Source organism: Gopherus flavomarginatus, chromosome 5, assembly GCF_025201925.1.
Source record: "Gopherus flavomarginatus isolate rGopFla2 chromosome 5, rGopFla2.mat.asm, whole genome shotgun sequence".
Lineage (NCBI taxonomy): Eukaryota > Metazoa > Chordata > Testudines > Testudinidae > Gopherus > Gopherus flavomarginatus.
The window spans coordinates 129,877,947-129,903,532 of record NC_066621.1 but is presented as its reverse complement, the minus strand read 5'-3'; the positions used below and the strand labels follow the sequence as shown (position 1 = coordinate 129,903,532).

Genomic DNA, 25,586 nt, shown 5'->3' with positions numbered 1-25,586 from the left:
TGAGATGTGTTGTTCATGTCCATTCCAACACCCACCCTCCTCACCTCTGTCGGAGTGCTGGCAAGAAGAACTGAGGGGGTATAGGGTTGGCGGGCCCCTTTATAGGGTGCCATGGCGGCGCCACTCCAGGGGGTGCCTGAGCCAACCCTACTAGAGGAAAATCTTCCTGCTAGGGGAAAATCTTCCGGCTGGTGTGCATGCGGCACGCGCACACCTACTTTGAATGGACATGAACAACACATCTCGAAGACCAACAGTTACTAAAAGGTGGGCAACCTTTTTATCCATAGCATAGACCTCTGCCATGAATATTTAGATTCATAATATAGACCTCTCCCACATGAGCTAACAGAGAAACTGGTAGCAATGGAAATCTGTCACCTTCCATATGGACCTGCCATTAGATGAGGAGTGAAGACACACTATCAGGTGGATTTCAGAGCTTTTTGCTAAACTGCAAAAGAATATTGAGACTATAGAATAATGGTTTCAATTCTCAGTCTTGTAGGGGAGTATGTCCCAGTGGTTATAGACCCTTCTGCCCCTGTCTTTCTGCTCCTATTCCTGCCTTACCCTCACCCTTATTCTTCATTTGAGTAGGGTAGCTTCTTTCTCCTCTATTTTGCCTGCATGCCAGTAGAGAGAGCGTTGGGAGTTGCTCTCGGTTCCTGTCCTTGTCACTATAACAGCTCCTGGCAGCCAGGAGGAGTAATTGCAGTGAAGGTCCTGTTCAGTCCCTGAAGCCACAGGATGGTGCATGCTCCAGCACACTGTGGGCATGGCTCATGCGCAGTCTAGTCAGCACATAAGAGCTATGAGAAGTGGAGCATGCTCAGTACAAATGGAATCTTCAGAGAATTTAGTTGCAAAACTGTAATGTCTCTCTACTGGGCATGTGCAAACATCCTTTTTTTTTTTCCCAGAGGATTAGAACTTTGCCAAATTTTGATGAATTTTCTCAGAGACAGCAAAAGCACATCACTAGCATTAGTGGGAGAGACTCCCTCACGCTTGATCCCATTCCCCCCCTATAAAATTTCAAGTCCCTGCTCCAAAGTATGGAGGTGCTAGAGATGCTCTTTGAAACTATTGTAAAGACTTCTTTAATATGGGCAAAAAGGTGTATTTTTCACTAATCTCATTCTCAAAAATGTCTGAAGCATTTTAATTGAAACTGTCCCCAAAACATCAGCCTTGAGCACCTGGCATGAGAAATTTCAGCCCAAATGGTTTGTTTGGCAAAATTAACCGAAAACAAAGTCTTATAATGGCAAATGTTGGGCATCTTAACTGTATGCATCACTATCTGTGCTGTCTATAATAAATGAGCTGTCTGTCAAATTTTCAATTGTATTTTGTTACTACTGTGTTAAGAATTTTAAAGTTCCAAATGTTCATTTGACCTAGTTGAAAAAAGTTTTCCTTTGGCTTAACCAAATCTTATATACACCTTGGATTTCTTTGGTGTTAAGGCTTCTTGGCTTAAGCTATCTTGTAGACTAAAATAGGTTCTCTTTTAAATGTAATATGCTATTTCCTTCCAGTACATCACTTGAATGCCAGTGGTTTGATAGAATTATTACGGTATATCTGAAAATCTTAGGCTGTCCACTCTTGGGAAGCACTAACTCCTCTTAGGGGCACTCAAGCAAGTCCATGAAAGGACAGTTTGTTTTGTTAATTATTGGGTTTCTTAACATAAAAATGTACTGAAACAGAGCTGTCTATTGAAAAGTGAATAGTCAATAAATTTGTCTTTGCTGTTGTATGCTATTGACATTGTGTTTTGACCATGTGTTTAAAATAGTCTCAAAATGTTCCATATTTTCCATAGGCTTTTTAATAAAGACTGAAGGAAAAATATTCTTATAATTTTTAATAACATGATTAATCTCTGTTTGAGTCCCAAATAGTCTGATATAGTCTATATTAGGTACGCATGCTATACCAATTTATCAAGTTTTTTGTGCAATTCAATTATAAACACTTCTTGCAGGTGGTACAGACTGTATGTTAGTTCATATTTATGTACTCATGTGAATGAACATTAATCATGTTTACTTATTTGTGACTTGATTTAATGCATCACTAACTCTAAATAATAGCTCAAAATATATGGAAGTACACAGCTAAAATGAATTTTTACTGTATGCCAATTTAATTATCCTGAGAAATCTTGGACATTTTTGACTTTTACATTCGACTTGGTTTTTTGGAGAGTGATTCTATAGGTTTGATGGAATATATTTTTAATAATTTGAAAATAACTGCTTAGTCGACTCCTTTTAAAAAATCCTTTACATTCTTTTGTGATCCAGATGATTAGATGAATGAAAGCTGTGTTTTTACTGGCTCTGTTTTTACCCTGATGAATGCTTGTTTCTGTTTATTTTAGCATATGATTACCCTGAAAGAGCAGCTATCAAAACAGCATACAGAAGCTGATAGTACCATCAACCAGCTGAAACTTGACATAGATTTTGAAAGAAGGAAAGTGTCTGAAGTAGAAGCTGAGAAGATGGAAATGAGTAAGGAACTAGAAACCCAGAAATTAAAAATGAACCACTGTACATTTGCACTTAATGATTTGCATATGAGTAATCAGCAGCTTCAGCATAACATTAAGGATTTACAAGAACAACTAAAGAAATTCCAAGATTGTAACTTGAATAATAAAAAGGAAATTGCAGAATTGAAGCAAAATCTGAAACAAAAAGAGGAGGAACTTTCTGTTTCCCAGAACAAGTTAACGAAGATAATTAATCAAGAATCTAACAGTAACTATCAAGATCTTTCACTTAAAGAAGGAGAAGCAGAAATTGAAAAACTAAATAAAGATATTTCAGAAAATAAACTACTAAATCAAAATTTGGAGAAGTCAGTTTGTGATCTTAAAATAGAAAATGGAAAGCTGCTGGCAGTCTGTGAAGAACTAAAACAGCAGTTGCATGAAGCCTTTGCTGAGAAAAATAAGATTTCTCTGGAAAAAGATACTATGTTGGAGGCTTTGAAAATGGAAAAAGGACAGTTGGAAACTGAATTAAGCCAGACCGAAAAGCGGCTGTTGGAACAAGCACAAAAATATGAACAAACCATTGAGGACCTGTCAAATGCACGTAACATGAACACCGATGCATTACAGCTTGAACATGAGCGTCTAGTGAAATGCAATCAAGAGAGGGACTTTGAGATAGCAGAATTCAAAAGAAACATTGAGCAGATGGAAGCTGACCATGAAGAAACGAAAGAGATGTTGACAACTAGCTTAGGAGGACAAAAGCAGTTGACAGAACTCATAAAAGAGAAGGAGATGTTTGTTGAAAAATTTAAGAATAGAGCTCTAGAGTTGCAACAGGAACTTGAGGAATATGTTAAGGATTCCAAAAAGCATGAGATTTTAAGACAAAATTTAGAAGAAAAGGACAGAAGTCTTGCAGCCATGAAAGAAGAAAACAATCATCTCAAAGAAGAGATTGAAAGACTAAAGGACCAGCAAAGCAGATCTCCACCTATGGCTGAACCTAAAACACTAGATATTATTACTGAACTTGAAACTGAGAGAGCACAGTTACATGTAATAAAGAATAATCTTGAGGAGGAAATAAAACTTCACAAAAAGACAATTGAAGATCAGAGTCAGAAAACTGTGCAACTTCAACAGTCTTTGCAGGAGCATAAAAGGGAAATAGGTGAGTCTAAATTTCAGTATGAGCAAATGAATGTCACACATGAAAAGCTGTTCTTGGAGAAAGATGAGGAAATTAAAAGTTTGCAGAAAACAATTGAACAAATTAAAACTCAGTTGCACAATGAGAGGCTCGTCTTTCAGACAGACTCCTCTGATCTCTTTCAAGAAACCAAAGCCCAGGCACTTAATGGAGAAAATGGTAATGAAAAACATGACTTGTCTAAGTCTGAAATTGAAAGACTAGTAAAAGGTATCAAAGAAAGAGAAAGGGAGATTAAGCTTCTGAATGAAAAGAATGTCTTTTTAACTCAACAAATTGATCACTTGTCTAAAGATCAAGTAGGTAAACTCACTCAGATCATCCAAGAGAAAGACTTAGAGATACAAGCTCTCCATGCAAGTATTTCCTCTTCATCATATAGACAGGATGTTCTGTACCTTCAACAGCAACTGCAAGCTTATGCCATGGAAAGAGAACAGGTGCTGGCAGTTTTGAGTGAAAAAACTAGAGAAAACAGTCAGTTAAAAACAGAGTATCATAAAATCATGGATATGGTGGCAGCTAAGGAAGCAGCTCTGATGAAGTTGCAAGAAGAGAACCAAAAATTATCTAATAAGTTTGAAAGTACCAGCCAAGATATGTTTAGAGAGACTGTTCAGAATTTGTCCCGTATCATTCGAGAGAAAGATATTGAAATAGATGCCTTGAGTCAAAAATGCCAAACCTTATTGACTGTCCTACAGACATCCAACATAGGTACTGACAGTGGATCAGGAGGTGTTAATAGTAATCAGTTTGAGGAGCTTTTACAAGAGCGTGATAAATTAAAGCAACAAGTGAAGAAGATGGAAGAGTGGAAGCAACAAGTAATGACTACAGTCCAGAACATGCAGCATGAGTCAGCTCATCTCCAAGAGGAGCTACACAAGCTTCAGGCACAAATTTCAGTTGACAGTGATAGCAATTCTAAACTACAGATAGATTATAATGGCTTGATCCAGAGTTATGAGCAGAATGAGAAAAAAATGAAAAGTTTTAGTCAGGAGTTAGCACAAGTTCAGCATAGTATAGGACAGCTTCATAATACCAAGGATCTTCTTCTGGGAAAACTTGATATGGTAACACCACCTCTGCTGATGGCTTCTTCTGTTTCACAAACATCAGATATTCAAAGCAGTACTCCTCCTGAAATAGTCAATGATGCATCCAAACTCCTTCAACAGGAATTGGAACAGCTTAAAAAAATGTTACAAGAAAAAGATGGCATTATCAGAACTCTTAAGGAAAATAATCAAAGATTGTCTGATTCCATGGCTATAACATTAGAATTAGAAAGAAAGGGACAAAAGGACACTGATCCAGAGATGAAGCAGATAAAGGGAAAATGTGATGTTTTCCAGAAGTCACTTAGGGAAAAAGACCTCTTGATTAAATCCAAAAGCGATCAGTTACTTTCTGTAAGTGAAAATCTTAGTAACAAAGAAAATGAAAATGAGCTTTTAAAACAAGCTGTCACTAATCTTAAAGAAAGAAATCTAATTTTAGAAATGGACATCTGTAAGTTGAAAGAAGAAAATGAAAAAACAGTAGCAAGGTGCAGGGAGAAAGAAACCGAATTCCGGGCATTACAAGAGACTAACATGCAATTTTCAATGATGCTGAAAGAGAGAGAATTTGAATCCCACTCAATGAAAGAAAAAGCTCTTGCCTTTGAAAAACTATTGAAAGAAAAAGAACAGGTATGTGAGGAATTTTTATTTGTTCTATTAGTTATAAATATTTAAGTGAGAAAATACAAACTTGAAATCATACATGTGACTGAATTCTCACAAATATAGTCTGGAGGTATTTGCCTAAAAGCAGCTTCTCATCTACTATATGAAACCTCGCAGAAGTGAATGAATTTCAAAGTTTAGTGGGTGTTTTGTTCAGGATCTCTTAGAAACCTGTATTTGTCTTCAAAGGTTATAAGTATTACTGTTAATGTTTAAATAAACCACTGCAAAGTAACCTGACATAGTTTAATTATGACGATATTTTTGGCATCAATTAGAGCATTTTGTATCTACCAAGTGGAATCTAGAGCACAATTTCTCTGAAAAAGAATGTCTTTGTAGATTTTAAAAATGTATTTGGATTACATAAAAAGTAACTTAATCTTTATGGCAGTTAGAATTGTGTGTGTGTGTGTGTGTTTTTGTTTTGTTTTGTTTTGTTTTGTTTATCCATGACATCTTCAGACACATGTGACGTACTCTTGCCAGTCCAAATTTCTTACTTCGTACTGTTCTAACTAAATACTGTGAAATTGCAATGATAAGGCACTTCAGTGATTTAAAATACAGTTTGGTTATGTAAAAACTATAAAACGTCATTGTGAGGTTTCATGTTTACTCTTGATCTTATATCGAATACAGTTACAAATAAAAAGATTTTTTTTTTTAATGGCCAGCCCTGCAAACTCAGCCTGGGCTCTTGAGAATCAAAACTTGTTTCTCTCCATCTCTTGCATACTCCTCAGTAATAAAAGTCCTGCAGACTAAATTAGGCCTCTTGGTGTAACCAGTGCAGCCCAAATGTTTTAAATGGGGTTTCACAGATATAACTGACTAGAACTTAGTATACAACTTATTTGAGGTTGCACGAAATAATGTAGCACTCTCAGCTATGTTGGCTGTGCAGAGCTAATAAGAGTAGTAACTAAATAAAAAAAGTTTCTAGCTTTTTTGTTAAAGGCAACTGATATGATTTTGAATACATGCAGAGAGCAGATCTGTGTAGATGGAAGATTCCATTTTTTACGTAATAATTTTATTTTTATTACTTAAAGTTCATAGTGGGCCTAAAAACATTAGTAGCCACTGTTAATTTGTTATTTCATTTCTACTCATCTGACTTTATACCTTTTGAAATGTGTTTATTTTTATATAGCTATCATAAATGAATAATATAAATAATAATATAAACCACATGCCTAAAGAAGATTCAGATCAAGTTACTTTAGAAATAGCTATCTTAACAGGAAGTTTAGCTTCAGAAATTGTGTTTAGGGAATTGCAATTTTGAAGTTTACATGTCTGAAATGTAAGAGTGCTAAATATTTATTTTACTGCAGTTAGTGAATACATTATATTTGTGCATGACTTCAGAAACAGTTTTTAATCTGTCAGACAATATGCCAATAAAATATTGCAGAATAGACAACCATTTCTTCAAAGGATCTTCTGTCCAGTAAGCACTCTCATCTTCTGTCCATGTCTGTCTATTTCATCCTTTTTTTGGAGTGCAAGTTCTTTGGGACAGAAACTGTACCTCCTTTTATACAGTGTCTTGCATGTTTATGCAGGAATGCCTAATAAATAGTTATAATAGACTCGTTTAGTGTTTTAAACAAGTAAAAAACTCAAAGTTTTTATACATTTCCAACCTTTCTTTAATTGTATATCCTCCTTCCAAAGGGCAAGATGGGGGAGTTGAATCATCTGTTAAATGAAGTTAAGTCAATGCAGGAAAAGGCTGTTTCTTTTCAACAAGAAAGAGACCAAGTCATGTTAGCACTCAAACAGAAACAAATGGAGAGCAGTGCCCTACAGAATGAGGTATGACGTTTAAACAAGACTAAAGCACAAAAAGGGTGAGTGAATAAGAAAAATCAGAGAATTTACCTTGCCTTAAGAATTCTTAGATAAGTATCAAAAAGGCATCTAAAATATATATCTATGCAATACAATTAGGGCTGTCCATTAATTGCGGTTAACTCAAGTGATTAACACAAAACAAATTAACTAGATTAAAAAAAGTCATGATTAAGAGCAGTTTTAATCATACTGTTAAACAATAATAGAATACCAATTTAAATTTATTATAAATATTTTGGAAGTATTTCAACATTTTCAAATATATTGATTTCAATTACAACACAAAATACAAAGTGTACAGTGCTCACTTTATATTATTATTTTTTATTACAAATATTTGCACTGTAAAAAACGCCGAAAGATAGTATTTTTCAGTTTACCTCATTCAGGTACTGTAGGGCAGTCTTTTTATCACGGAAATGCAATGTACAAAAGTAGAATTTTTTTACATAACTGCACTGAAAAACAAAACAGTGTAAAACTTTAGAGCCTATAAGTCCACTCAGTCCTACTTCTTGTTCAGCTAATTGCTAAGACAGACAAGTTTGTTTTCATTTACAGGCGATAATTCTGCCCGCTTCCTATTTACAATGTCATCTGAAAATGAGAACGCATTCTCATGGCACTGTTTTTGCTGACTTGCAAGGTATTTATGCAGTCGATATGGTAAACATTTCTGTGCCCCTTCGTGCTTCAACCACCATTCCAGAGGCCATGCTTCCATGCTGATGACACTTATTAAAAAAAAATGCGTTAGTTAAATTTATGGCTGAACTCCTTGGGGGAGAATTTTATGTCTCCTGCTCCATGGTATCGCATTCTGCCATATATATCACGTTCGGGCAGTTTTGGATGAAGACTCAGCATAGGTTGTTCGATTTAAGAATGTTTTCACTGCAGACTTGACAAAACGCGAAGAAGGTACCAATATGAGATTTCTAAAGATAGCTACAATACTTGACCCAAGGTTTAAGAATCTGAAGTGCTTTCCAAAATCGGAAAGGGACGAGATGGGGAACATGCTGTCAGAAGTCTTAAAGGAGCAACGCTTCAATGCAGAAACTACAGAACCTGAATCACCAGAAATGAAAATCAACCTTCTGTTGGTGATATCTGACTCTGATGATGAAAATGAAGGTGCATTAGGCTGCACTGCTTTGGCTCGTTTTGAAGCAGAACCCGCCTATTCTCACTGTCAGGTGACATTATAAATAAGAAGCAGGCAGCACTATCTCCCATAAATATAAACAAACTTGTTCGTCGTAACTTTTGGCTGAACAAGAAGTAGGACTGAGCGAGTTGCGGGCTCTAAAGTTTTACCTTGTTTTGTTTTTGAGTGCAGTTATGTTAAAAAAAAAAATCTACAGTTGTACATTGCACTTTCATGATAGAGATTACACTACAGGTGAATTGAAATACTATTTCTTTTGTTTTTTTACAGTGCAAATATTTGTAATAAAAAATAATATAAAGTGAGCACTGTACACTTTGTATTCTATATTGTAATTGAAATCAATATATTTGAAAATGTAGAAAAATAGCCAAACATATTTGTAATAAATTTGTTATTCTATTAACAGTGTGATCAAAACTGTGATTAATCATGATTATTTTCTTAATCTCATCATTAATTAAGATTATTTTTTAATCATTTGACAGCCCTAAATATAAATCAAAGGAAATAATTTGATTTTCTTATAGTATCATGCACAAAGTATGTGTCATCGAACATACACTATATTTACCCAGGTGCAGCATTTACGTGATAAGGAGCAGCGTCTAAACCAGGAACTGGAGAGGTTGCGCAATCACCTCTTAGAAATGGAGGACTCCTATACACAGGAAGCTTTAGCTGCAGAGGACCGAGAGACCAAGCTAAGAAAGAAGGTCATGGTTTTGGAGGAAAAACTAGTATTCTCTTCTACTGCAGTGGAAAATGCCAGGTAATATTTGCCTCCATCCAGCATTAGCATTTCTTTGAATAGTTGCAGTATTCTAAAGTAATGGTGGTATGATTTTTATTAACTTTAAAGAGCGTAGATGTGCTAAGCACTGAGTAAAATGAAGGCATGGAACATCGATGTTCTTCGAGTGCTTGTTCATGTCAGTTCCAATCAGGTGTGTGTGCTGCGTGCACAACAGCTGGAAGATTTTTCCCCTAGCAGCATCCGTAGGGTTGGCCTGTGTGCCTCCTGGAGTTGTGCCCTCATGGCTCCCAATATAAGGCCTTGCTGACCCGCCACCCCCTCATTCCCTTCTTACCACTAGTGATGACTAGCTGGAACTTCCCTCGCTCTTGCTTCTGTGAGTGCCTTTAACAGTATCCCATTGTATTTTATATATAGTTAATAGTTTTTGTCTTAAATTAGTAGTAGTAGTGTCAGTTGGCTAAGTTTTCATTGTGGGGGGTTCTCCCTCCCCCACCGCCAGGCATGCCTTGGTCGCTGGGGTTCAAACGATGTGCTGAAATCTGCGAAAGATTGATGCGAAAAAGTGAGCCACACACTTCTTGTTTGAAGTGCCTTGGCGAGAGTCACCAGAAGGACAAGGCATGCATCCGACAAAGTGGATATTCACCCATAAAAACTCATGCTCCAATACGTCTGTTAGTCTATAAGGTGCCAAAGGACTCTTTGCTGCTTTTACAGATCCAGACTAACACGGCTAATCCTCTGATACAGAAGGACAAGTGCCGCATTTGTAAAGGGTTTGGGCTGAGGACCCTTAAGGATCGCGAGCAGAGACTCAGACTTATCCTCACAGGGGCAGCCCTCCACCTGCAATCCAACCCTGGGTTGGTGGAGCCCCTGCCAAGTGCCACTGCCTCCGTATGCAGTGCAACAGCGCCAATGGTGCATGCATCAGCTCCTAGAAAGGAAACTAAGGACTCCTGAATCATAGAATGTCAGGGTTGGAAGGGACCTCAGGAGGTCATCTAGTCCAACCCCCTGCTCAAAGCAGGACCAATTCCCAACTGAAACATCCCAGCCAGGGCTTTGTCAAGGCTGACCTTAAAAACCTCTACGGAAGGAGATTCCACCACTTCCCTAAGTAACCCATTCCAGTGCTTCACCACCCTCCTAGTGAAAAAGTTTTTCCTAATATCCAACCTACACCTCCCCCACTGCAACTTGAGACCATTACTCCTTGTTCTGTCATCTGCTACCACTGAGAAGAGTCTAGATCCATCCTCTTTGGAACCCCCTTTCAGGTAGTTGAAAGCAGCTATCAAACCCCCCCTCCCCATATTGTTCTCTTCTGCAGACTAAACAATCCCAGTTCCCTCAGCCTCTCCTCATAAGTCATGTGATCCAGCCCACTAGTCATTTTTGTTGCCCTCCACTGGACTCCTTCCAGTTTTTCCACATCCTCCTTGTAGTGTGGGGCCCAAAACTGGACACAGTACTCCAGATGAGGCCTCACCAATGTCAAATAGAAGGGAACGATCACGTCGCTCAATCTGCTGGCAATGCCACTACTTATACAGCCCAAAATGCCGTTAGCCACCTTGGCAACAAGGGCACACTGTCAACTCATATACACTTCTCGTCCACTGTAACCCCTAAGCCCTTTTCTGCAGAACTGCTGCCTAGCCGTTCAGCCCCTAGTCTGTAGCAGTACATGGGATTCTTCCATCCTAAGTGCAGGACTCTGTACTTGTCCTTGCTGAACCTCATCAGGTTTCTTTTGGCCCAATCCTCTAATTTGTCTAGGTCCCTCCGTATCCTATCGCTACCCTCCAGCGTATCTATCACTCTTCCCAGTTTAGTGTCATCTGCAGACTTGATGAGAGTGCAGTCCACACCATCCTCCAGATCATTAGTGAAGATATTGAACAAAACCAGCCACAGGACCGACCCATGGGGCACTCCGCTTGATACTGGCTGCCAACTAGACGTGGAGCCATCGATCACTACCCCTTGAGCCTGACGATCATAGCCAGCTTTCTTTCCACCTTATAGTTCATTCATCCAGCCCATACTTTTTTCACTTGCTGGCAAGAATACTGTGGGAGACCTCATCAAAAGCTTTGCTAAAGTCAAGGAATAACATGTCCATTGCTTTCCCCTCATCCACAGACCCACAGTGGTACCCACAGAGTCCTGGCACCAACATGTCACCAAACATAAGACTTCTGGTAGGCGCCAATCTGCGTCCCCGGTGCCCCAGACGAAAAAGGCAGGAGAGTGCTTGCTGTCTCCCTCCTAAGCCTAAGGAGACACCGGCAGGGAGACTTCAGCCCACCCAGCCTACTTTGGGCTTGTCAGCTCCCAGGGGCTCATTGACTCTTGCCCCGCAAGGGGTCCAGTTTAGTCCGACCCACTCCCATTCTCTGGACTGTCATGGCCGGGACATTCAACTCCACTCCAGAGACTTTTGAGGTGGTGCAGGACCTTATTCGTCTGATGGCTCCACCTTCTCCAAGCAGGGACGAGGTACCGGTGATAGGACAAAGTCAGCAATGATGTCACGCCACTTCCCAGCTCTGGCACACTACTTCCTGTTGCCATCTGCCCATGGAGGGGAACCGCATCAGTCCCCAGCGGGTTTGCATCACTCTTCTGCATCATCCAGTACTGCTTCTCCATGCTCTTCTTTTTCTGAGACCTCGGAGTCCGAGGCAGAGTCATATCGTCCAGCAGCAGGAGGTCTAGATCTAGCCAGCCTCCTCCGTCACCATGGCCACATCTATGGCAATTACCAATTCAGTGGCCCTTTTGGACTCCCTGGGCCCAGCGTCAGAACCAGGCTTCAAGATCCAGATCAGTGTTGATCGCGTCAGCATCCGTTGCCCCTCCGCAGGAACTGGCACTTGGTCCATCTCCGGTGATGACTCCTGCACCCCCGCCTGCCGCTTTGAGCTCTGCACCGGCAGCCTCAGCACAATCAGCACGTCAGTCCCATGAGCACTGTGACCCTCTTGGCACCGAGGGCAGTGACCAGGGCCTTGGGCCAGTGTTTTCGTCCTCGTCCTGCCCAGATGAGGCTGTTCTGGGTACGTCAACGGCCCCGGCTTTGGAGGAGAGTAGGGTCCTGCAACAGTTGTTGCACAGAGTGGCCCAGAACCTGGGGATCCAGGCAGAGGAAGTGGTAGAGCATGCGGATCCCATGATGGCCATCCTTGCCCCCTCTGGACCCTTGCGTATCACACTGCCACTTATTAAAACTATAAATGAAATCACAAAAACTTTGTGGCAGACCCCGGCCTCCTTACCCTTCCCCCTCCCCAATCCCGCCATAGCAAGGAGGAATGAAAGATGCTATTTTGTCCCTTCAAAGGGGTATGAGTACTTGAACACTCACCCTCCACCCAACTCCCTGGTGGTGGATGCTGCAAACCAAAGGAAGTGCCAGGGGTTCCAGGGACCCTCCCTTAAAAACCGAGAGGCCACAACTTGACTGACTTGGGAGGAAAGTATAGTCCACAGGTGGTTTACAGCTCTGAATTGAAAACCAACAGGCCATCATTAGCAGATACTGCTTTAACAAATGTGGAGCAATTACCGAGTTTGCAAAGCTGTTACCACCAGACTCTCGTTCTGAATTTAATGCCTTCATTGATGAAAGCAAACTCATTTCTAGGGCCTCCTTGCAGGCAGCTCTTTATGGCACGGATGTGACTGCCCATACAATGGTTACAGTGGTGGCCGTGAGGTGATCGTTTTGACTCCAGGTCTCTGGACTACCTCACAAAGTCCAACAGACCATCCAGGACCTACCTTTTGAAGGTCAGGCATTGTTTTCTGAAAAGACAGACAGAAGACTGCACAGTTTAAAGGACTTGAGGGCTACGCTCAAGTCCCTGGGTATACACACCTCTGCCACACAATGCAGGCATTTCAGGCGGAAACCTCCTCTGCGGTTTTACCAGCAAAACCAACAGGATGGTTCCCGGAAGAGGACTCGGAGTGGCAGAAAGAGGCAGCACCCATCCTCAGGGCAGGGCTCTGGCCAGACCAAGCCTTCTGAGGGCCAGAAACAGGTCTTTTGAAGGTGCGCAAGAGGATGGCGTACCAGATCAAGAACTGGATCTACCCTGCCTTACCTTTTAATCAGACTATCCCCATTCTACCATGCATTGTCCCGTATCACTTCGGACCACTGGGTGCTCCGCATGGTAGAGAGGGGATACTCCATCCAATTCTGTGCCCTCCTGCCCTTCCACCCCCTTCCGTGTCCCTCTTCAGGGATCCCTCTCACGAGCAATTCCTTATACAGGAGGTTCCTCGCTCCTTTCACTAGGGGCAGTGGAAGAGGTTCCTCAGGAATAAAAGGGGAAGGGCTTCTATTCCTAGTATTTCCTAATACCAAAAGCCAAAGGAGGGCTCAGGTCCATCATAGATCTGCGAGAACTCAACAAGTTTGTGAAGAAACTCATTCCTCATGGCCTCTTTGGCCTCCATCGTTCCTTCACTGGATCCAGGAGACTGGTATGCCGCCCTCGACTTGAAGGATGCTTACTTTTACATAGCAATAACTCCATCCCAGAGAAAATAACTCATGTTTGTGATGAACAATACCTATTACCAGTTCACAGTCCTCCTGTTTGGCCTGTGAACGCCACCTTGCGTATTCACCAAGTGCATGGCAGTCGTAGCCGCGTTCCTGTGCAGGCGACAGATGTTCTCGTACCTCAACGACTGGCTGATCAAGGGCCGATCCAGGGCTCAAGTAGAGATGAAAATCTCCTTCCTAAGAGTGTCTTTTGATGAACTGGATCTGCTACTGAACGAGGAGAAATCAAAGCTGTCCCTGATTCGGAGGATAGAATTTGTAGGGTTGGTACTGGACTCAACACAGGCAAGGGCATTCCTTCCCAAAGCGAGATTTCGAGCCCCCAGCAACATCATTCAAGGTCTCAGGCAGTTCCTCATCTATACAGCATGGAACTGCCTGAAACTTCTAGGACACATGGCTGCTTGTACCTACATGGTACAGCATGCTAGACTCAGACTTCGACCTCTTCAGTCATGGCTGGGGTCAGTGTATCGTCCAGCCCGAGACAGTTTGGACAGAATTGTAACCCTGCCTTGCCCGGTACTCAAATCCCTCCTGTGATGGCTCAACCCACAGGTAGTATGTGTAGGGGTTCCCTTCACCATCCCGCAGCCATCCCTCTCACTCGTGACAGATGCGTCACACTTGGGTTGGGGGATACATTTGGGAGACCTCACAACACAAGGCCTCTGGTCTCAGGCAGATCTTGCTCTACACATCAATGTCAGAGAGCTGAGAGCAGTGCGCCTGGCATGCCAGACTTTCCGAGCCCACCTAACAGGAAGATGTGTATCAGTCATAACAGATAACACCATGGCGATGTTTTATATCAACAAACGGGGGGTGTGGAGGGGGTGCACACTCCTCTCCCCTGTGCAAGGAAGCCCTCATGCTTTGGGACTTCTGTGTAGAACACTCAATACATCTGCAGGCATCATACCTCCTTGGAGTACAGAATGAGTTGGCAGACCGTCTCAGCAGGTCGTTCCATGGCTACAAGTGGCCCATCGCCTGGACGTCGTGAACTCAATCTTCCATCAGTGGGTCTTTCCCCAGATAGACCTTTTCGCCATGTGATGCAACAGGAAGTGTCAGCAGTTTTGCTTCTTCCTGAATCGCAGGCTGGGCTCCATCACAGATGCATTCCTCCTCCTATGGGGAGGCTGTCTCCTACACACATTCCCGCCCGCCCCGTCGTTCACAAAGTGCTCCTCAAGATATGGAGAGAAAAAGCTTCAGTGATACTTATAGCTCCAGATTACCCCGCCAGCAGTGGTACGCGTCACTCCTGGAAATATCCGTGAAAGCTCCAGTCACCTTGCTGCTCTTCCCGAACTTACTAACTCAGAATCACAGCTGTCTCCAACATGTAAACCACGAGTCACTCCACTTCATGGCATGGAAGCTCTATGGCTGAACCCAGTGGAGCTTTCTTACTCTGCTCAAGTCAGACAAGTTCTCCCTGGCAGCAGGAAACCCTTCTCAAGAGTTACGTACCTTGCCAAGTGGAAGAGATTTTCAGTCTGGTTGGCGCAGCACCATTCGTCTTCGATGCTACCTTGGTGCCACTAATATACTGGACTATCTTCTCCACGTCAAGCAGCAGAGACTGTCTCTGTTGTCTGTAAGGGTTCACTTGGCTGCCGTCTCTGCCTTCTACCCAGGTGCAGAGGAATGCTCGGTCTTTGCCAACCCGTTGGTCAGCCATTTTCTTAAAGGTCTTGACAGGCGATACCTGCAGGTCCGACAACCTGTCCCAGCTTAGGACCTCAGTTTGGTTCTATCCAGACTTATGGGGCCGTCATTTGAGCCTTTGACGACGTGCTCCCTGCTCTATTTCTCACACAAGGTGGCGTTTTTGGTAGCGATAACTTCGGCTAGGAGGGTGTCAGAGCCCCCTTACACTGTTTTCCATAAGGACAAGGTTCAGCTTACCAGGCTTTTCTCCCGAAGGTTGTCTCCCAGTTTCACATCAACCAGGACGTCTTCCTCTCTGTTTTCTACCCTAAGCCGCACTTGAGCGGCAGGGAGCAAAGACATCACTCACTGGATGTCCACAGAGCACTAGCCTTCTACATTGAGAGAACGAAACCATTCCGAAAGTCCATCCAGGTATTCATTGCAGTGGCAGACAGAATGAAAAGTCTTCCTGTCTCTTCTCAATGGATTTTGTTGTGGATCGCATCCTGCATCTCTGAGTGCTACAACCTCGTAGGGGTGCCTGCTCCTTCGATCACTGTGCGCTACACCAGGGCTCAGGCCTCTTCAATGGCATTCCTGACACAGATTCCCACCCAGGAAATCTGCAGAGCAGCGACGTGGTCCTCCATACACAGTTTCACCACGCATGATGCAATCACCCCAATACTAATTTCTCCCCACTGTTACTCACACCTTCTTGTCAATTGTCTGTAATGGCCACTCTCTTACCACTTCAAAAGTTATTTTTCCTCCCTTGGTATTCTGCTGTTAATTGATTTATCTCGTTAGCCTGACCTCACACTTGGTAAAGCAACCCCCATCCTTCCATGTATTTGTACTTGCTCCTGTATTTTTTTCACATCATGCTCCTGATGAAATGGGCTCTAGCCCACAAAAGCTTGTGCCCAAATACATTTTTTAGTCTCTAAGGTGCCACAAGGGTTCCTCGTTGTTTTTATTTTGTTCAGAGTTATGAACATTTCAGAATTCTGAACAACCTCCATTCCCAAGGTGTTTGTAACTCTGAGGTTCTACTGTATTCAATAAGCAGTTTACACACTATACTACACTACATTCCTGTTCAGCTGAATGACCGGGGGAACATTCCAAACTTTTGGATCAATGGAAGTGCTATTAATTAACATGAGGAGTGCACTCTGGATTCAGATAAATATCAGCTTATCAGATAGAGGGAATAAAGGGAACTAGAATTATATGGGGGGGGCTATGTATATATGTATATAAAAAATTTTTTCTTTTGATGAAGCCATCAAGCCAGTCTGCAGGTGGAATCCTTGCAAGAGCAGCTGAACCTAGTGTCCAGACAGAGAGATGAAACTGTGCTACAGCTTACCATGTCACAGGATCAGGTGAAACAGTATGCACTGTCACTGGCCAACCTGCAGATGGTACTAGAGCAATTCCAGCAGGGTAAGTTGTATCAAAAAATCTTGAAGAAAAGATTGCAATGAACGTTTTCAGTCAGTATAATAGTTGTGGTTTGGTGCATTGTTTTAAATTTTGGCGATCACCAATTGCATTCAAGTAGATTTTAATTTCAAAATCTCAATTTTACCTTTAATACACTTAGGGTGAAATTCTGGCCACATTGAAGTCAATGATGAAAATCCCATTGACTTCAGTGGGTCCAGAAATTTCACTGTTAGCGGTGCTGTATTTGGATTTCCATACCTTTTAGGTTCTGTAATGTATAGCAGTAAAACCTTGAGGATTAGAAAGTGTGAACTAACTGTGATTTTCCCCCTACCCTTTTAGAGGAGAAAGCCATGTATTCAGCGGAACTAGAAAAACACCAAAAACAGACTGCAGAATGGAAAAAAAAAGCTGAAAAGCTAGAAGTGAGGGTTGAGTCTTTACAGGTGGGCTGAGAAGATTTTTAAATTACTGTATTAAATAATCTCGATTGTTGGGTTTTAAATACCTTATTACACAGAAATATATTAGATAACATCGTTTATAAGTCATTAGTAAAATTTTTGACTGGTGGAAGGGAGGAGAAAAGGAGGGCAAGCTAGCCAATAAGGTGAAATTGTGCTGATTATCCATTTTCCTCATATGTTTAAAGTCCAAGTATTTAAAATAACAATGATTAAAATCTTTGAGTCTGAAATACTTTATTTTTGTCATCACAATAGATTATTGTGATAGTGACTTTTCTCTCCTTACAGGAAAGTTTAGAGGAAGCAAATGCTGCCTTGGATGCAGCATCAAGGCTGACAGAGCAGTTGGATCTCAAAGAGGAGCAAATTGAGGACCTTAGGAAACAAGGTAAATAAGTTGATTTTTGTTTTTCTAAAAGTGTGCAAGAAATTGAGGAGATGGTGTGGTACTCTGGGAAAGTTAGCAAAGGTGTGAACTAATAACTTCTTTGAGTGTTGGTCCCTAGGAATATTTCACTCTGGGATACAAACGTTTTCCATGCATCTGGGACTGGAAGAATCTTGTCCATTGGTCCATACCTGCTCCCTTGCTCTCCTTGTGATTCAAACCACAGGCATAAGGGGCAGTGCAGACCAATCATCTTTCCAGTTCCTCCTTACTGCCATATGATCTGTGATGGACCCTCCAGTGTCCAGAGCTGATCCTTCTCTTCATTCTGTAAATATTCGAAATAACATAAAATTTTGTGGGGTTTTATAGATTTTCTGCTAGCTAGTATTAGTTTTATTAGTATAGTTAGCTGTTAGTTAGAATCCCATTGCAACCCCTCCCATACGCTCCTAAATCCCATACTGGGAAGGCTGGATTATGCCCAGGATACCAGGCTTCAAAAACTGTTTCCTGTCCTTGCTCCTTTTCAGTCAGTGACAACCAGCTAACAATGCCTCTATTTCCTCAAGGAAGCATATCTCCACTAAGTTCAGTATCTGCCACTCAGATAGTCCCAGACTAGGGGGACTCATTGTACATCAGCCACAGTCATCGAAGAGCTTGCCTCCCTGCATGATGTCAACTCAGGAGCAGGAAGAAGCAAAGCTAAAGATCTTTTGTCTGAGTGGTCTTATGAGAGTAGGGGACATTCATAAACATAAAAGCAGATTCCTCTGTAAATCCACTGCAAGGAGAAGAGATACCTCCCTGACCCTGTCAGAGTTGGGAGAGACTTTGGACCCAGGAACTTAGGCCCTCCTACGCCACATAGCCATGATCAAAAGATGCATAGGAGCAGAGCGCCTTCTGTACGGAACTCTGCACCAACAGTAGCACCAGCTCAGACACTGACAAAATCTAAGCACTGGGACTCAAAGGGCCCAGAACTGTTGTTGTTATCCATGAAGAGCACTCAAAGGGAGATGCATTACCGGCACCCCTGTAATGATTCACCAACCACTAAGACTCTAGCCATGTCGACACCAACAGTGCCAGGTGGTAAGACTCCATTATTCTCAAGGAGATCAGAGACTTACACACCTCTGGAGGATATGTTCCTCCTACCAGGTCTGAAAACTCCCCTACTATCGGGGCCATCCTGACCAGGGAGATTATGACTTCAGGAGGAAGCAGGGTCTCTGAAAGAAATCCACCTTCCTGTTTGCTCCCTGCAGCTTCAGTGGTACCACCACACCATTGATGGAGATGGACCTGACTTTTTCATTGTTAGGAGAATCAAATATACTAGAGGAACTTTCATCAACTCCACTGAGAGAGATTAGCCCAGACAGGGGATCAGAAGTCTCCTGCAACCAGCCTTATCCACCCAACCTAGCATATCTTTCTCGGAAGCAGTAGTATCCACTGCCTTCAGGGCCTTCACAGCCTACATTTGGCCCCTCCTACTTGGTATTGGTACTTGGAGTCCATGCAAACGAGTAGGGAGTCATGTTACCCCTCTCCTCCAAGGGGTCAGTCAGAACCTCATCTGGAACCCACAGAAGAGGAAGAGGATGAGCTGGAATCACCAATACCAACAGTGAGAGGGTCTCTCAGGCTTCACTCTCTCCTCCAGAAGTCCATTGAAAGTTCAAGAAGTTGCTATGGAGAGTGGTATAGGAGTTCCAGATCTCCTTAAAAGAGATCCAGGACACACTGCATAAACTTCTGGATATCCTACAATCCATGGATACTCAGTTGAATATTGCTCCAGGTCAGTGAAGCCATACTGGAACTGGCAAGACCCGTATGATATATGTGACATGTGCCCCTACCCCCAAGAGGGCAGAAAAACTGAAGGAGCGGAGTTCTTTCCACCCATCCTGCTCCAAGCTCCTTGGTTGTTCAGGCAGCCACTGAAAGATCCAGGCAGCATCACCCCAGGGTCACCCCTGCAGATAAGAGGCCAAATGCTTAGACCTTTTCAGGTGGAAAGTATTTATGTATACTAGCCTCCAATTTGGAATATCAAACTACCAGGCTCTGTTGTTCAAATAGGATTTTATAAATTACATAAAGTTTCTGGGCTTCAGAGAGAAACTCCCTCAAGAGGACTAGGCTAAATTTCAAGCGCTTACAGATGAAGGCAAGTTAGTGGCCAGAACCTCTTTGCTGGTTGCAGCATATATAGCATGAAGATGAATGGCAACTGCCCTAATGATGTGCTGTCAATTGTGGCTACACACTTGAAGAGTCCCTAGAGAAATCCAAAATACCACGGAGGACTTGTGCTTTGACAAAACCAGCCTTTTTAATGAAAAGATGGATGATTCCTTGCACTTGTTAAAGGACCCCCAGGGCAGCCCTCCGTTCCCTGAATACACACCAATCCGGTAAAGATGATTTCATAAGCAGCAGTGCAAACATATGCCCTTTCTACACCCTTTTATTATTAGTGTTTGTATGAGCCACCTTGCAATCAGTAAAAGATGCAATGATCTAGATTTGCTGCTCCTTCTACATCAGCTGCATCTACTCAACCTCGCCCCCTGCAAAAAAATATATTTGACAGGACATTCAGAAGCTGTAAACTGATGTTGATGCCATATCCACCCAATTCCAAGGTTCACTTTGGTGGTCACCTTGCCCAATTTTCCCACAATTGGAGAACAACAACAGACAGATGGGTGCTGGATATTATCCCTCCTAGCTATATCATTAAATGCATCTCTCTATCCCATTCAAACCCCTGTTCCCTATCCATCTTCAGGGATCACTATTACAAGGGGACTCTCCTGCAGGAGATTGTTTCCTGTCATAGGAGAGAGACTATCGAGAGGATGCCACCTCAGCATCAGGGAAAAGGATTCTATTTGAAATATTTCGTGGTCCCCAAGAAGGGAGAGTGGAGACCTATTCCTTACCTACTTCAACTCAGTGTTTTTATTTGTAAACAGAAATTTTATATTATCACAATGACATTAGTAATTCCATCCTTTGTCAAAGACACATAGTTTATAGCTCTTAATGTGAAAGATGCTTATTTTCATGTGGACATTCACCCTTTTCACAGAAGATTTCTCAGATTTGTAGTGGGTCCTGACCACTACCTGTATAGGATTCTTCCATTTGGCTTGCAGCAGCACCCCACCGTCTTTACAAAAGTCTTTGCAGTAGTAGCAGCACAGCACAGTTACAACAGCTCCACCATCCTCCCATACGTAGATTGCTGGCTTCTGAAAGGCAGGTTGTCACGGACTCACTGAGCCAATGCTCTGGAACTACTCCATACGAAGCCAGTCAGGACTCTCGGGGAGCGTGCCTCCTCTCTCTGAGCATACTGTTGCCAGGGCAAGAAGCTTATACACCTTCGATCTTCCTGGGTCTGACCTCGGAGCATTCAGCATCTCCTTCCACACTGTGCATTTCCCACAGTGAGTCCACCCATGCGGGGCTCCTGGGGAAGCCAGAGGGCCCTGCACCCCAACTCTTCAGTCAGAAGTGACTCTCAGCCAGCATGTAAGATAGAAAGGTTTATTAGTTGACAGGAAAACAATGTAGAACAGAGCTTGCTATCATAGAAATCAGTGACTTTCAGCCAAGTCCATGTTGAGGAGTCATGGGCCAGACAGCCGGGATTCCCCGTCTTCCAGTCCCCCAAGCAGACTGCCAGCCTCCACATACATGACCTCTGACACCCCCGTTGCTCCTCCTCCTTGTCTTTGTCTTGTTTCCCAGACAAAGTGTCACCTGGTTGTCACCTTGTTGTATTCCCCCTCCTGGGTCTCAGGTTACAGCACCAGTCATAGCATATGTGCAGGCAGCTGGAGCAGCCTCACTTGCCCCAGAGGTCTTTATGGGGTTCTCAAACTTCATTGCACTGCCACTTCTGATAACAAAAATTACTACATGACCCCAGGAGGGGGCCAAAGCTTGAGTTCCGCCACCCAGGGCAGGGGGGATGAGGTGGAGGTGGCAAAGCCAAAACTCTACTGCTCCACGCAAAAGGGCCAAAGCCCAAGGGCTTCAGCCCGAGGCGAGGGGTCTGTAACCTGAGACCCGCCACCCAGGAATGAATCCCTCGGGCTTCGGCTCTAGGCAGCAGGGCTCGGGCTTTTGCTTCAGTCCCAGACCCCAGCAGGTCTAACACCAGCTTTGGTGACCCCATTAAAACAGGATTGCGACCCACTTTGGGGTCCCGACCCACAGTTTGAGAACCACTGCCTTATATCATTGTTACAAAGCACAAGAAGAGCAAAAACGTAGCCATAAACCAATGAACACTGCTTGCAAATTCTTCCAATCCCAGGTGTGTAGAGTGTATGCATACCCCACAGTAGAATACAGGTAGCAGCCATGCATATTGGGTTATAATAAGGTAACTTCCCTTTTTTCCTCTCGTGAAGTAAAAGAACAGATTTGTGCCATCCTTGACAATCTTTAATTTTTTCTTATAAACTGATGATTTGAAGGAAGTTTATAGTTTTTATTCATGATCTCCTACCAGGAGAAACGGTTTGTATTCAGACTTCTTTCTAAGATACTTGTGCCCTTAAGTGAATTTTGTCACCTTCTTTAAAAGCATGTTTTTAAGGTGCTCAGATGTGACAGTGATGAGTGCTATAAAAATATCTTAACTATAAATAGTTTCCATAATAAAATATGGATATGCAAATAGAACTTGACTTATTTCCTTTCTCCTGGAGCTTCAGCTTTTTCTTGAACATTCACTGTTTTCCTGTTGTGTTTATAATCCCGGGTCTGTGTTTGTATCCTGTTTAAAAATACTGTGTCTTTGATATAAGTTGTATTTGGAAGTTTTGATCTGAATTAAGTAGTTACAAAGTTAATAATAGCAGAAGAAAAATGAAAGGTAAATATAGAGACGAGAGAAAGATGTGCTCAGTTGAGATTTGAAATGAGATGAAGAGGCAGTGAGGCAGAGAAGTAGATGTTCCAGGTAGCAGAAGTTGCACCAGCAGAGGTGAGATTGGGTGGAGGGGCATTCAGAAAGGTAGTGATTGACATTAGAGTAGAAAAAGGATATGATGTGTTATGGTTTGACATCTGTGTGGCAATAGGCAAAAAGCAATTTATATTCATACTTTCTGCTTATTTTTTTAATCTTCATAATAAAGCGTCAGGTCACCTCACATACACCTAACTCCCATTGATGTCAGTGGGGGAGATGTGCCTATATCAAGGACTGTATTTTCAGATCTGATTTTACCTGTTTTGGAATGCAAGATTCTTGATTGCCCTATTGTTTAGAAAGATGTCTTGAACATATTCTTAGATTAAGTACTCTAAATGTTGATAAATGTTGTTATACTGTACTTTATTTTTAAGCCAAACTTGGCCAGACAGTGAAGGAGTTTGCCAGGAGAAACAATTTTGAAAAAGATAAATGGCTTTTGCTTTATGACTGCACTTAGACATGAATCGTGTAAAGAAGAGTTGTGTGGCTTTTTCTTTCATAAACAAGCTGGAGATTGGTGATTCATTGTCATAAAGTTTTAACATTAAAACAATGTTAAGAAACCTTAAAAGGCACAGTAACATTTTAGTGAAAATTATCAAATCTGCTTTTTCATCTATCTTATCAGCACATTGTATGATACGATCTCAAGTTCACAAAGTGAAAACTTAAGTTGTGAAAATTTAGGTATTTATATATGGCAAACAAACATCAGTAAGGCTAGATTGTGAGAATACTAGTTTTAAAATAGATGCCTCTGATGCAATTCCAATCATTGCTAAATGAAGAACTTTGGGTTCATTTTGTTTTTATTTTCTTGTTGAATTAATTGTTGTTGCCATCAGAGTGGTCTGATAGCATCAAACGTACTAGCTCTCCTACACTGCTCTGTCAGTATAACCCAGTCCTGACCTGTTATCTCTTCTACATTAGTCATGTTTCCTTCTTGAGGCAAGATTTATAGTTATGCCATTGCCTCAAGTTTTATGGTGATTTTGTGATCTGAACAAATACCCACAAGTAATTAAGGGCACTGAGTTTGTTAAATAATCTAGCCCATTTTTAAACTTTTTTTTCCAGGCATGAGAGGATGTTCTGTACCTGTCTTGTTACCTTTTCCTTCTCTTCTTTCTTGCTTTCCTGACCATCCCTCTTCTATCCAGGTGCCCTAGTCCAACCTGCTTTGCCATTACTCTACTTTCATGCCCTGCTTTCAACCTACCCAGTTCACTGCATGAATTCAGGCTTAATATGAGAGTCTAGGGGTAGGAAGAGAGCCAGAAGGTGCCCATATTAATTAGTGTCTGAAGATGAGGGGGTGACAAAGGGTCACTTGTGCCCTGCAGTCACTAGCAGCTCTTGGTTTTTCTCATTCTCTTCTCCCTGTCAAATGGAAATTATTGGAAGATCCTTCTTTTGAGTTTCCCTGGGGGAAGGAGCCCAGAGTGTCTCATCACACCCTGTAGTGGTAGCTTCTGCTGTTGAGCAGTGAACATATTCATCTGATTTCTACTGCTCATTTTAAAACTTTTTGGTGTTTTTATTTTTTTGTTCCTCATCTGCATTGACGAACTCATTCTTTCCCCTTAAAACAAACTTTGCTTTAAAGTGAAAACAGATAGGAAAGCTTGGGGTTAGAGAGGAAGTAGGGGTGCAAAGTAATTTGGCAACTCTCAGCTATTTCAGCAACTATTCTCCAGAAAAGCTGTGACTCTTACTAGTTCATTGAATGAGTAAAAGCAGCAAAGAGTCCCGTGGCACCTTATAGACTAACAGACATATTGGAGCATGAGCTTTCGTGGGTGAATACCCATTTCTTCGGATGCATCAGATGCTTTAAATGAGTGTTTACTCAAATTCCAGTTGTGTATGCGCAAAACTTGGCCTCCTGTGGGCAAAGTTAGAGGTATTTTCCTAAGTCCACATATGACTTTTACAATGTAAATTAAACGTCAAGCTGTAACATGAAGATGCAGCTAGTTACCTTTTTTGGTTTGAGTTGAACCATCTGTATATATAGCTTGATTTCAGTATAGTCGTTCCCTGTGAAACTCTCCCTGACACCAAGGACCAAATTGAACCTTGGCATAAGCAGACAAAACTCCCCCTCCTGTGAGAGGGTGTGCTCAAGCCAGAGTGAACTTAGTCCCATAGTTTTGCATTTGGTGATTGTGGTAGTGGAAAGGTTGGTAGGTTTCAGTAGGTTTGAACTTACAGGCAAGGTTGGATCTTAGTATGGTTTCAAACAATAATATGATATTTGCAGTGTTGTTTTAGCCATGTTGGTCCCAAGATACGAGAGAGATAAGGTGAATGAGGAAATATTCAGATCTCAGGAAGTGCTCTGTGTAACTCAAAAGCTTGTCTCTTCCACCAGTAGAAGTTGCTCCAATTAAAGATACTGCTTCACCCACCTTGTCTCACTCAATGTGATATAAGCAGTTTAGTTTAAAAACTTGATGCATAAGGGAAATAACATTTTACTTGGTTAGAAGTATCTATCAAATAGTAGATTTTTTTTATTTTTTTTTCAGAAAAGGCTCTCAGTTTTTTAACATGTTATTTATTCAAGAAAACATATGATGTCCTGTTGAAAATGGGCCAAATACATTCCCAGACACAGCTTTGTTGGCCAAATCTTTTGAAGAATTTCTTTATGGATTTTTTTGGCAGGAGAACTGATATTTAATGGGAAAATATAAGACATACCAGATGCAGTTTTTTGAATTGCCTTAAATGGCTAACAAATTA

The 25,586-nt window shown here is 41.9% G+C and overlaps 1 protein-coding gene across 1 annotated transcript in view; it reads left to right on the top strand.

Moving 5' to 3' along the window:
* TRIP11 (thyroid hormone receptor interactor 11) overlaps positions 1 to 25,586 on the top strand; it is an 81,345-nt gene that overhangs the window by 43,275 nt on the left and 12,484 nt on the right. Inside the window, exons 11-16 of the mRNA XM_050953171.1 lie at positions 2,396 to 5,428; positions 7,148 to 7,288; positions 9,077 to 9,270; positions 16,794 to 16,957; positions 17,303 to 17,406; positions 17,716 to 17,815. Of these exons, the coding sequence (XP_050809128.1) occupies positions 2,396 to 5,428; positions 7,148 to 7,288; positions 9,077 to 9,270; positions 16,794 to 16,957; positions 17,303 to 17,406; positions 17,716 to 17,815 (3,736 nt within the window). The remainder of the gene's footprint in view (positions 1 to 2,395; positions 5,429 to 7,147; positions 7,289 to 9,076; positions 9,271 to 16,793; positions 16,958 to 17,302; positions 17,407 to 17,715; positions 17,816 to 25,586) is intronic.